Source organism: Aquila chrysaetos, chromosome 1 (assembly GCF_900496995.4).
Source record: "Aquila chrysaetos chrysaetos chromosome 1, bAquChr1.4, whole genome shotgun sequence".
Lineage (NCBI taxonomy): Eukaryota > Metazoa > Chordata > Aves > Accipitriformes > Accipitridae > Aquila > Aquila chrysaetos.
Window position 1 is genome coordinate 16,797,718 of NC_044004.1, and position 13,793 is coordinate 16,811,510.

General features: G+C 42.9%; 1 protein-coding gene across 2 annotated transcripts in view; it reads right to left on the reverse strand.

The window, feature by feature from the left end:
• FBXL5 (F-box and leucine rich repeat protein 5) overlaps positions 1 to 10,308 on the reverse strand; it is a 37,459-nt gene extending 27,151 nt beyond the window's left edge. Inside the window, exon 1 of one of the 2 annotated variants that reach the window (XM_030015696.1) lies at positions 10,130 to 10,308. In XM_030015696.1, the coding sequence (XP_029871556.1) occupies positions 10,130 to 10,264 (135 nt within the window). In that variant the 5' untranslated portion in view covers positions 10,265 to 10,308. Of the gene's footprint in view, positions 1 to 9,445; positions 9,589 to 10,129 lie in introns of those variants that run through there. The other variant, XM_041124661.1, reaches the window with a different exon arrangement.
• Between the last annotated feature and the right edge of the window lie 3,485 nt (positions 10,309 to 13,793).

Below are 13,793 nucleotides of genomic sequence, written 5' to 3' on the forward strand. Positions count from 1 at the left end.
GGGTATGACAAGAGAAACAGTCCTGGTGCTTCCTGAAGCCTCATGAAATTTAAGTTATACATAATCCAAACAGCCTGAGCAACAGCCCAAACAACAGTCAGTCAATCACACTGCAAATTCTGTCTGAAAAAACTTCAGAGACCTTTAGCTGATGCAGGCATACTCTAGAAGTAGCCAGGAGCTATTAAACTCAGTATTAACTTTATTAAACCCTTAAACAAACAAGAAAAAAACCCACACCAAAACGAAACACCAAACAACACATCAAATTAATCTCATGTAAACGAAAGAAGGCACATCAATAATCCAAGGGCCACTGTGGTGCCAGCAGTGAAGTAAAGCACGAGGTCACAAAATGTACCCAATCTATTCCAAGTAACAGCATGACAAGGAGATAGTCATGCTAACCTAAGACTGCTGTTCTCTGAAGTTCTTCATACTTAAGTGGTCAATTTAGGGGGTTTGCAGTATACAATACTTAAAATCAAGACTGAAATAAAAATTGGAAATACCGATTTTTCATCACAGTTAGAAGCAATATGTAAACTAGTATCAGGATTATTAAGAAGTAGAGGTTGAATCAATGGCAGAAAACTTCAAAGATCAGATAATTCCATCCTTCCTTTGCAGGAAAAAATAGTAACTCTGAATTCAGAATTCACTTTATGGACATCTTTTTTTTTAAACCTTGAATCACACAATTCAAGAATAGCTACGCTTGAAAAGTCTTTGTAGCTCAGACAATCACATACCAGTTTTAGGTGAGTCACCAACTCCACTGGACTACAACAGAGCCATTAACATGGTCAAGATGAACATACAGAGACATAGCAAAAACATCCCTACCGTAAGCTATTATTTAATTTCTGTGCTTCAATAACAAGATGACAATACCAGCAAGATTAACAGCAATTGCTATTTATACAGTGTTTCATGTTCATTACGTTCAACTGAATGTAAATCTACATTCAACTCTTGCATCTCCTTTGTGGCTTTCGTGCTTTCATGAAAAAAAATGAAACTTTGTCAGATGAAGACACAGATACTTCCATCCAAAATGTTGTGAATAAATAAGAAAGCTCAAGACTGCTAATTAAATCACTGAACAAAACACAGTATTACTTGGTTTCTGGAAGTGTTTTACATATATGATGCCAATATGGAAAAATGTCTTCCTAGAAGAACAACATTAATATTCTGAAAATGTTAGTTTACAGTGAGTAAACTGAAACAGTTATTTCATAATATCTATGCCAAAAATACATTTAGTGAGTGGAAAGTTGTGCTTGTTCCTTAAAAATATCCAAGCATACTATTAACTGACAAGGAGAAAGTAGCAAACAGGAATAAAGAAAAAGAAGTACGCTGCTCTTATCAGACTACCACAGCAATATGCCAAGTCTATGCTGTGCGCTAACTTTCCCAGTTACAACTATCTCTCTACTCCCAACTACAAGCTGGAAAACAACAAAAATTAGGAAAGAGAACAGGAAAAGGAAAATTGATTTTTGCACTCTGCCCAAATATTTCATGAATTTAAAATGAGATAATTACTCAAGGTTAAAGTAATCAAAAGTGGATACAAATTCACAAACTGCTTTATTTCAAATGAGGGTTTCCCCATCAGCACCTCTAACTTTTAAACAACCACTAACCCTAAAAATTCAGTCTGGAATCTAAAAAAAAATACTGAAGGCAATTTTTCTTCCTTTTCATGTATCATCACAAGTAACATTTTTGATAGGTCATTCCTATATATTCTGCTTTCCACACATGACCATTGTGCTCATTAAGAGCTATACAAGCAGCTGATTTCCACCACAGGTGACATAGATATAATACTCCTGATGATCAATGCAGACTAGCATTCTACCACTAGTTAACTCAGCAGATTTAAAGCTCATTAAAAAAATAGTAAAATCTTTTTCACTATGGAGCTGGCAGACCGCTTTGGTTAAATAAACCTAACATTTTTAGAATAGAATAGCACTAAGAAGAAAAAAAGAAAAAAAAGGCAGCATGGCATTAGTAGTCAGCTACTTTTCACTCTTACATTTTTAGGTATTATCACTTCACATATGCAATAGCACTAAAATTCAAAGGACAGGAACTTGGACTCTGCACAGATATTATATCAATTTTATGAGCAAGAAAATGGAGGGACAAAGACCATAACAAGGTGTGCCTGTGTCAACACCAAGAGCATGTGGCTTCATGTTATACTTAATCTGCTGTAAATTAGGGGGGATGGGGATGGAGGAGGAAACACCCAGAAGCAGCAGCCCTGCCCCTGCTTCCAGCTGTACATTCCTACCACTTCCCTGGAACAGGCTCTACCAATTATGCAGCTGCAAGATGAACCCATTTGGTGTACTGACCCAGTAAGAAGTTGTGCCTTTTTAGTGGGTTCATTTTTCACCTGGTCAGTGCGCTAGTGTGACAGACAGCCAGCAGCGATGCCCAGTTACATGCAACATCTCACTTAGGAATCCACAACAAGAATTTCAGTTTATTTTTTCCCCAAGGAAGAAATATAGTGCCAAGATAGCCTAGTAAAAAGGATGACTGTCCTCTCACTGTCACCTGCTCCTCAGCTTATCTTTATGTAGAGGTATATGAGGTGAACAGTAAGAGAATTAGCTAAACTACTTCATGCTCCAGCTATTCAGATGTATGAAGCCTTAAAACAGAGGAGTTACACAGGTTTTCTACCCTGGGTGCTTTTCTTGGCTGTGGGTGAACCCAAAATAATAGTAATTACTACAGCAGGCAGGACAGGATCTGGCAGAACTCAACAAGAAATGCAAAACTTTCAAATGCCCATCTGCCTTCTCTATACAATCCTGTCCTCTATGTGATCTTGTCAGTTGTTTTGCAACTTAACTAAAATCTTGAAATAGCCTTTCAAAAAAAAAAACCAAACAAACAAAAAAACAAACCACAAACACTATATTAACTCAAAGATTAAGACAGACAAAACTATTTTGTTTTTCAAAGAGCACAGGCAGCAGAGCAGGTAAAAACTTGCACTCTCTATCTCTATATTCTGAAAGGCTAAGGTCAAGCTGATAAATGCCAAGCATAAGAGCACAGTGGAGGTGCAAACAAACTGGGGTATTTTCATTTTTATTGGGGTCTTTCATATCACTCTCTTGCACTACATACACAGTCAATTTTGCCTAATGAACACCCATAGATCAGTTTTTGAATCATGAAGGGCTTTTCACAAAGAGATACAAATAACAATATGGGACTGACTGCACCAAGATTTTCAGTGATGCAATTGCTATGAGTGTCAGACCCCGCTGGGGACCGTAGCGCACAGCACAGCTCAGGAAGCAGTGGTAAAATCAGCTAAGCCTCCTCCAACACATGGTTTCCACAAGCAGAAGTCTACCAGGGATGAAGGGACACAGGCTGTCACAAGGTCTGCAGAGATGAACCCAAAAAACATTAAAGAAAAATCTAGTAAGGATATGAAATACAAGGGCTTCAAACAAAAGCATGATGAACACTTGCAATGATGCTGTTATTTAGATACCTGTGTCACAGCATTTCTTATATACATTGTAGATGCTGTAGAAGGCAGCTTTCCTGTCTTACACCCTCACAGAGATAGATTCCTGTGAAGACCTGGCCTTTTGGCCTTCGTGAGGACACCATCTAACTCCCAAGAGTGAACTAACAGCAGCCTCAAGGTTCCTCTCCACTCTCCCACTGCAGTAACTCACAAACCACAAACAGCAAAAATGCTTTTGCCCCTCTGCACCAGTCTCACTGCAATTTCCTAACACAATTGAAGGTGGGCACTGGAAAAATTCACCAATCCAGCTTAATCCATCTTGGGTACTAACTGCAAAAACAAATTAAAAGCTCAAGAATTACAACTTATACTCTATTTAATCACTTAAAGCATATCCTAGGATAGCTGCACAAAACCTGTATGAACACTGATACACACTAATTACAGTCTCTAGCTTTTTAGAAGGCATCGGTTTCTCTGGGATTTTTTTGTGCCAAAGAGTAGGAGAGAAATAATTGTCGTTGCTTAAAGCAGAGAAGGGCAAAGGTGAGTTATTACTGCTCTGCAGAGCAGGCTGGAAGAGAGGACAAAAGATCACAGCAACATGCGATGGGTGAACAGAAAACTTTTTTCCTACAATTTGAGGGCAAAAATAGGTGCTAAGCAATTACTTGGAAAAAAAATCTGCTACTGTGTCTAGCATAAGAAAATACCCTCAGGTTTTTCTCACGAAGGCAAAAAAGAGACACAAAAGGGCAAAGCATCTGACAGGTAAGAAAAAACTGGTGTTTTGCTAGACAAAAAATAAAAAAATGGTGAGAAGGTTCAAGGTGGCAACAAGAGCTAAGTGTGTCCTGAAAAAAGGACTGAAATTGCGACACAGGTCTGAAGAGCCTCACTTAAATGCCAAACAGGTTTTATCGCTGTTGTCCCCCATTTCAGACCTCCTTTGGCACTTTACTTAAAATGCATTTGCTTTAAAAAGTAGATATTTAAAACACATTGTCACTTCCAGAGTCATCTTCAAAATATTCTTCTGCATGAAAAATGAATTCAAAGCTGGCACTTCCCAATAGGTATAGCAAAAAGTTACTGAACTATTCAGCATCCAGAAGCTGAGATGGAAAGATGACTGGTAGAGTCTCTGATGCAATAGTCAGAGGCATGGACGGCAAATTGCTCACCTAACTCTGGATGCTAATGAGGAGGTTTAATTTCCTTCCATCAAGAAAGAAGGAATTTCCTTCCATCTTCTGCCTGCAGTGATAGTGTAGCCCATCGTTTACAGACTTATTAACACTAAGCATCCTAAGTAGCTGTTTATTCATTCTAAACATAGGTGAAGGCAAGTGCTCAATGCTACAGAATGTTAAGTGGCAATAACCAGATACCATGAATTTCAAAATCAACACACACATTTGAAGCAGTGGAAAATGAATGGCAGTGTACTGAAATACTGAAAAGGTATTTCAAAAGTAGCACGTAAGCTTTACCAACATTTGTTGATTAGAAACAGAAAGAGACTTATCTTCATGGAACAGTCATTACCTGTTCCCAAGGAAAATAGAAAGTCAGTGTTGATAATTTGTCTAGTTTTTTGTATTTCAGTCCTCGCTGCCACAAAAAGCGTAATCCTAATGTGGTCATATAATTCCCTGCTCAATGCTTTACAACGTCAATACAACTTAATTCAGGAGTATTTTTCACTCCTAAAATGGTTCATCTGCAATATCCTTATTGTAAGAACATCACAGATTTAACACATGAAAACACTTCATTCTCTTCAGCAGAGGCCAAAGCTTGCAAGAGAAACAAGTCAAGTGCAATAGAAGGCTATTGAAATAGACACAAAGGTTAAAAAGAAATGCAAGTTATCAAAAGAAATCATTATTAGAAAATAAAAAGAGGAACTTTTTAGCTATATGGAAGTTTTGAAAAGAATCCTACAAAAATAACCAAGAATTTATCACTGCAGGTAAGTAGAACAGAACAGCATTTAGACTTCAAACAAGGAGGACAGAGGACAAAAAACAGCAAAAGAGTCTACATATACTTAGATAAAAGAAGAAAAGGGATAATTTAAGTCAACTTTTTAAGAGGAAAGGCAGAGATGACAACAGCAAAATTAAATGTCTTCTCTGCTCAAGTCTTCATAAGGAAATTAATTAGGAAAAATATTTATGGCAATTAATTTTTAACAAGGAGTCAGAAGTGTAGGCTAGAAAAGAAAAACGCTAGTTAAATATTTATACAAGTTCAATGCATTCAAGTCAGCAGAACATGACAAAATTGATCCAAATTTCCTGGAAGAACTAGCCAAAGTAATTACTGAACCATGAGAAATAACTGCAGAGATCTTTTGTAGAAAGGCAAGATCACAGAAGACTGAAGTCAGGCAAACAGAAGAAGGACCTTAGATGTTTTTGATCAAACACCCAAAGGTTTCACAATAAAGCTGAGCTATTAAAGCAGCTGTTTACTCCTGCAATGGTTAGTCCTGTTCCCTCCTCCCATACTGTCAACGTGGTTCTGGAGCTTGTTTGACCTCTTAGTGAGCCGGTTTTACTGAATCACCTTTCGCTTCAGTGCACTAGATGAACTAGCTGCTCATCAAGGGGCCAGATGAGCACAGAGGATATCATCAACAATTAACCCTTCCAGCAGCAGCTAGTTGTTAGATCCACTCAGTCACAGTATGAAGTCTCACACTCGTTTTGAGAGGCAGAAAGACATGAGAACAAGTCATCAATCACTGATAACTGCATTACAGCATTCAAAGCACAACTGTTTTTCCTATTTCTTTTCCTAAAGCAGCCTAAATTTGCTGGGTAATTCTCTAACACAAAGATTCAAAAACATATTCTTCAGCTGCAGTAAGTCCACAAGACCACAGGAAGTTTGAAATCCCATACACCAATACCAGGTGTCTTGTCTCTGGGGAAGGCCCAGGCAAAATTTAATCACAGTGTGTATCTAGACCAGAGTCTGCTACTTGAGTAACCCTGATCCTGAAGCTAATGAAGTAACAATCGGCCAGCACAGATTTGTTTAGAAAAAAGAATCCGATTTCCTTTTGATAAGATAACCAAACTACTTAAGAAGATGATACATGTTACAGATCATGATTTCTCTAGGGTTTTTTATACTGTTTTGCCTTACAGCAAACTAATACAGTCTACAGGAAATCGCAGGGTAGCTCAAGCACTTGCAAATAGTGCTCTCAAGCTGTAGCTACCAATGCCTCCAGCCTAACCACAATGGGATTTTCAATACACGATGAGTTGAAATCTGTGCTGCCTCATGACAGATACGGTATTTTCGGCCACAGCTGGGAAAGCTGGTAATACATGAGTGGCACATTCTCGAGTGCGGGAAACAAGATCATAATGTGACAACAGAAATGGTCTCTATGGGACATTGACATGCTGACTTAGACAAGTGCATACTTCTACATATAGGACAGAAGTCTGATGACAAATATGAAAGGCAATTTGAGTACCAGCCCTCAGAGAAGTATGGGATTATAGAGAAGCACAAAGCGAGTACGGTGCTGTTAAAAAAAAAAAAAAAGATTGCAGAATAACATATCCAAACCACATCTGCTCTACTCAACATCAGCAGTGTCCCATTTTGCACAACAGATTTCAGGAAAACATACACATAATTAGGTTGAGGTTTCACAGTAGCTTAAGCCAATCCAGTTGCTGGCTGTCACAGTCCCACCCTCTGCCTCACATTGGCTTCAGTACTCATCTGACCAGTGCTTGCTGGCAGCACATCAGCAGAAAAACTGCCCCGCTTCAGAAAAAAAATGTTTTCTGCCAGCTTAGAGCCTTTGTGAGTCACTTCAAGTGCTGATGGGAGCAAGAAAGGCACGCAGTCATAACAGCGGCAGTCAGATAGCTTAAACTGTTGCAGAACGGCAGCTTAGTCCTGACAAAAGCAACAAGTACGCTGAGGTACAGAAAGCATGACCCATGTGATGAAGTAGAATCCATCAGTTTGCTTAGGCCAGAAAACAGATAACTAAGATGGAGGACACAGCTACAATTTGCAAATCGGCACAAGATCTTTCTGAAAACGAAGAATGGTTCACTAGAGAGAGAAAAACAGAATCTGCTCTATTTGTAGCAAAGATGACGTCAGGCATTAGGAAAAGCATTTTAACTATAAAGACTGTCTGCTGTAGCACTCCACTACCTACAGGGGGGTACATCCTCTGAAGACTTGAAGCATCTACTTATCTTCAGAGTAGGTGATAGGTTTGAGAACTTTGTGGGTTTCCTTACAAAACAGAATTTTATTTATTCTTATTGTCCAAGACACTGTGTACAACGCAGGTAAAAATGCCATTTAAGAATGCAGCAAATGTATGGTGAGATCTCTGCTAGCAACAGTTAAAAAAAGAAGTAGGATAACTTTCCTAATGCACCAAACAAATGTCTGATTCACTGTTCCATCTCACATCAAGTCCTGGAAGAACAAAACAAGCTGTGTGTCTCTGTCCTACAGGATTATTTAAGTACCTACACACTTTACCCCTCAGTAACATTATAGTTGTTCCCCTGAAAAGCAAAGCACAGATGCACCCATTTCACCCCTGCTAACATTTGGTGGAATTTACTAAATTCAGCCGCTAACAGACAACAACTCTATTACAGCATACAGGGAACATGAGGACCAGCAGGTAATATGTAATTCACAGAATTAAAGACCCCTCAAGGACAAACTAAATTTATAAAGAGCATGGCTTTACAGATTATAATTGCCATGTAAGCAGAACTACAGTCTTATCCAATTACAGCATATCAGACAAGAAGAAAAGGCAAACACAGTGCAGAGTTTTTTCTGATGCAAAGCTAGCATTACTCTAATACAAAGGTCATAGGCCAGGCACAGTCTCCAAGTTCTGAAACAGGGTTAAAGGATGCAAGATTGAATACTTAAAAGCACCATTCATTCATGCTTGCACTTCAAAAGAAAAAGGAAGCAAGCAAACGCCTGTAGAAAAATTTTTAGAAAACAAGAGATTATGTTCATTGCAAACTGGATAGTTTTAATCAAATTTGCCAGTATTTAGGAAAGCCAACCATTCCTGCCCAGGCAGTTTTATTTCTATCAAGTCACAGTAAATTCGGTCAAAACTTTGTGGGAGGCTCAATAAAAGTGACAGAAATCCCTCTCGGAAGAAAACCCAAATGTCTACAATATCTGGAGGTTCAAACAAAACCTGTTCAGCTGCTGTCAACAATATGCTAATACTGCTGCTGGGGGCCAGGGGGAGAAGAGTCCCAGGTGTTTGCTTCCCTTCATGTAAAATCCACTCTGTTAAAATATCACAAGTTTCCACGCCACCACAGATTAAAAATAAAGTTAACTGCGAACATACTCACAAATAAAAGGCAAAGTGAAATTACTCAAGGTCTCGCCTCCTCCTCCCCCCAGACCCTCTGCTCAGCCTGCTCAGTTAGCTAACCCAGCAAAAAACAACTCACATTTTCTTTACCCGATTAGCAAATTGAACAGGCTCACACGAAGGGATCTATCTGGTGAGCCCCAGAGCAGTACAAGGTGGCATGTGGAAAAGAGGGGAAGGAAGCAAGAACTCCCCCATCCTGTTGGCAGCAGTAAGGTATTATACGGTCTCTCACGTAACTTCACCCTCCTTTTAAATGTCTGTTAGCCAATCTGGTTCTCCAAACAGCCATTTATGCCCAGAGATGGGAGGCACTACTTCTTTCGGTATGAGTGCTGGCTTTGAAATATTTGCCTGAAACCCTTCCATTACACTCAAAGCTGCCGCAGCGAAGTTTGCCTTTCAGGTGACACATCAGCCTTGATTACTAACTACCCCGATGCAAGAATAAAAAGCTACTTTCGTCCACGAGTAAAATTATATATCTTTAAAATAAAAAAACCTACCTAGGGTATCTTTAAGCTACTCGCCCACCGAACGCTGCGCATAAGAACGCAAACACAGCCGCCTGCAGACTGTTAGCGACCACTCTGCGCAGCACCGGTAACTTGCGGGGCACCGGTTAAGTAACAAAAACCGACGGGGCTCGCTGCCTGCCCCCCCCCCCCCCCGCACCACGGCCTCTCCGGGGCCCACTCGCGGCCCCGCGCCCTAACGGGGGGTGCCTGCTCTGCCGCGGCCGGCCCCGGCGCCCGCTCCCCAGCCCCGGGGCAGCAGGTCCGAGGGGGGGGGCGAGCGCCCGCGCCCCTCCCTCGCCGCGGCCGGCCGAGAGGGAAGGCGGCGGGAAGGCGTGGCGCCCGCGGGGCAGCGCCGCTCCTCCGGGCCGAAGGGAGCGGGACGCCCCGCCGGGGGGCCGGCGCGCAGCCCGGCAGAGCCGCTGGGGCGGGGGACGCGAGCGGAGCCCCGGCCCGGCTCGGAAGGGGCCGAGCGGGGCGCGGGGCGCGGCGGGGAAGGCGGCACCACCAGCCCCGCCGCCCGCGGCGGGAAGGGCCGGGGCGCCCCGCGGCAGCGGCGAGGAGAAGTTGCCGGCGGGGCCGGGGCCGGGGCGGCGAGGCGCTGACAGCCGCGCGCTGCCGGAATCCCCCCGCCCGCCTCGGGGGAGCGGGGCGGAGGCCGCCCCCGCCCGCTACCTTGTCGCAGTAGAGCCCCACGAGCTGCTTCATCCGCCAGTGCGGAGCCGAGAAGACGTCCACCTCCTCGGGGAAAGGAGCCATGTTCTCCCCATAGAGCCCCGGCGCTGGCGGCGCTAACGGCGGCGGTAACATCCGCTCCGCGCATGCGCGGCGCGCCGCGGAGAGCGCCCCGCCGGCCCCGGCGCCACGTGACCGCGGCCGCCCCGCGGGCGCCGCCGCCCGGCCCGCCGCCGGGCGCATGCGCAGTTTGCCCCGCCCTTTCCCGCCGGGAGCGGGCGGCGGGGGGGGATGGCGGCTTTCCCCTTACCCCCTCCCCCCCCCCCCCAGAGGAGCGGGGCTGCGGCGGGCTGCTGGGGTGACGGCCCCTCAGCGGCGGCGGGGGTCTGGCTGCCGCCTGCCTGGCTCCAGCGCAGCCTAGGCGCTCCGCGGTTGTACGCGGCGCGCAGCGCTCAGAGGCCAGGCCTGCAAAATGCGGGCGGGGGCTCGGCTGACCAGAGCTGCGGGAGCGGCTCCTGATACGGGCGGGCTCCCGCGGCACGGCCGCTGTCCCGTGGTAGCGGGTCTCCAGGCCCGCCGGGTAGCCTGGCACGCCGGGGGCACAGCAGTTTTTATGCCTTTAATTAAGTCGGAAGGAATTTAAAACTGCGTCGTGCGTTTACGTGAAGTAAAGAAAACTCGCTTCACCCAAATAAACTGAGGAGATGACGACATACGAGGAATGAAGAGGGTGTCTGCAGGGGAACGGGTGTTTATGAGGCAAGACCTATGATGTGTCCCAAACCGGGCTGTAGCGGGGTCTCCGCGCCCAACTTTTTGCAGCATTTGTGCCAAATAAGCAGAGTTAAGTGCGCTGTTTGTGTAACATCCAAGACAAAAGGAACGGGAACACCTGCCTTTGATACTCCTCTGGCCATGCAACGTTTCAAAAAAAGTAGGAACACTTAGCAGAATTGAGATCACACCTCAGTTTGACAAAAGGCGTAACTGTCAGTCAACGTGGCAATGTGTAGTAAAACTGTCGACCAGCATGGCAACGTGTAGTAAATGTCCCAGAAATGCATTGTCAAACATACAACAAATGCAGCAGACCTTTCTGGCTGAAAACTATTACTGTACAAAATCTATGTTGCAGATACTAAATAGGTCAAAAGGCAGCTAGTTTATAGATGTAAGCAGTTACTTGTGAACAGCTTGAAATATTTCGAGCAAAGGCACACATACGTTTTTAGTCCAGTATTCCTCAACGTACTAATGCTTGGCAATAAAATGCAAAATTATTGCTGGTAAAAGTAGTAGATAATGAACTGAGAAGGAGAAGCCATGTGATGAGGGTTATCTAGATCACACTGTGCACAATAATCTTTTTATCTCTTTATCTAAGGAAATGAGGCTTAAGCAATTGCTGTATTGGGCGTTCCCTTTTCCATTCATCTTTTCCACCTCCAGGGACTTTTGAACATGCTGGCCTACTTAATCATATTTGCAAATATGTATGAATCTTGGAAGGTTAACATCGTACAACTTTGGGGAAAAAAAGCAGTTACACATGAGAGAAGAAAAGGAAGGCAAAGCACAGGTGTTACGCAGCTGGCCAGCCAGCACATGGTTGTATTTACTGCTTGGCTAGTAAGCACAGCTCTGGCTTTGAGCTTGTGCATTTCTTGCACAGAGAGTGTATCATAGCAAACAAGGGAGCAGGCGAGACCTTGGGTTACTGCTTTACATAGAATTATGCACCAAAGAGACAAACCCTCAAGAAACAATGTTTAGTGAAGTTCGTTACTTCAACACTTACAGAGGAGGTTGTTAATATGAGCAGTTCCAAGGTCCTATTTCCAGGCCTAAAGCATGAAGTTGTACAGAATTGGTGTTATTCTGCCAGCAATTCATGCCTGAATAATAATAGAGGGTTAATGTTCCCACCTGTTACACCTTCCTTCTGCTGGAAGTTACCACTCCCATCTGGTAGAAATAATAAGAGAGAACATGTCTGTTCTTCGTCTTCCAGGGCTTCAGAATATAAACATAAGCTTAATTTCGTGGCCATTTAAGTTAATATTCAGTTTGTGAACTAGAGTATCTCCAGAGCAGATATGCTGCCGATTTTGCTCACTCTCTTTCATGGGCTATGATGTCTTCTAGGAGAGAGTGGCAGAGAGTGAGGGACAGTGATCTGCATCCAGCATGAATTGCCAGAGCTTGGGAGGCAAGATGGAGAGCCAGTTCCTGGCAGTGAAGTACAGTACTACAAGAGAAGGTGCCTGATAGTGGGATTAAAATATTGAATCTTCCATGGACAAGTTTAAAGGGAGACTTGGTCGTGTTCTACAAGAATTTACACAGAGAGAAGATTTCTGAGGGTAGTTTCTTCATTACTGTAACAGAAAAAGACATCATGAGATCCAATGACTGGAACCTAAAGGTAGACAAGTTCAGGCCAGAGCTAAGGCTATCAAGCTATTGGAAGAATTTCCCTGGAGGTGTGTTAGTTTAGCCATCACATGAAGTATTTAAATAAAAACTAAGAACGTAAATTAAAAATGGCTGTGCTGAGCCAGATCAGAGGCCCTTCTGGCCCTATGTTGTATTTCTAGAAGTAGCCAGTGAGGAAAGGGAGCTCGATAGGGGATGAGATGGGGATCCCAGCAGTTGTTGGACTCATTTCTCTTCCCTCTGGTATGTTATGACAGGTTGTCTCTTTTTTGGAGAACACCACTGAGCAGCACCCACATCTTCCTGAAGCTGATGAGTCCTAACCTGGCATGTCCTTGGAGAAAAGCCATTCCTAAACTCAGTATCCGTCTTTATGTCTTTTTAACTTATACTGTATATTTTAAGCAGAAGTTTGAGTCTTGATGCAAAAATCGGTGACAATTTCTGCCCTGTTCTTTATAGAAGATCACATCAGTGATGACTCTAGTTTCTGTTAGTCCTGAAATTATTAAGCAAAATTTGGTTGCAGCAAAGTTGATAATAAATAAAGAAATCATTGACTTCCATGGATTATTGCACTCTCTAATCCTGAATCCAAAGCAGTGACTTGAAACCATTTGATTAACATGTTGGTGCCCTATCAGCATGGCCATGTTTCAGAGAGGTAACTGAAGTGAAGTACAGCATTTGCTGTGTCTCCACCGTATCAAGCACAACATTGCACATCCATTTCTGGGTAAATCTGGCTTTCCTAAAGACTCTGCTACAGGTAACAAACCAACTGGTTATCTTTCTATCATCACATTTACAGGAGAAATTCATCATCAGCAATTTACTTGATGATGGGCAAGATTTTGCCTTCAGCAAAATCCATCAGCTGAGTACCAGTGCATCAATGTAAGCATGACACTATATAAAAAAGTACATAAATAAAAAAGATGGATATATTCACTGAGGCATGGAGACTTTTTAATAGAAAAAGAACCAGCATGTTCCTCAGAAATGTGAGTCAATAGACAAATTACTCTAAGCTTGAAAAAAAATTTTTTTTTTAAAAAGGTAAAAAAGTAGTGTGATTGTATTTGCAGCAGTGTACACCACAGAATGTTTACACTGAAGATTAGATTAATTGATACCATTTGATGATCTAACAAAGTACTTAGGGAAAAGAAGCTGTAAGGAGAATAAGAGTAAACAGACGTCGAAGAGATTTCTTCGGTGCACAAGT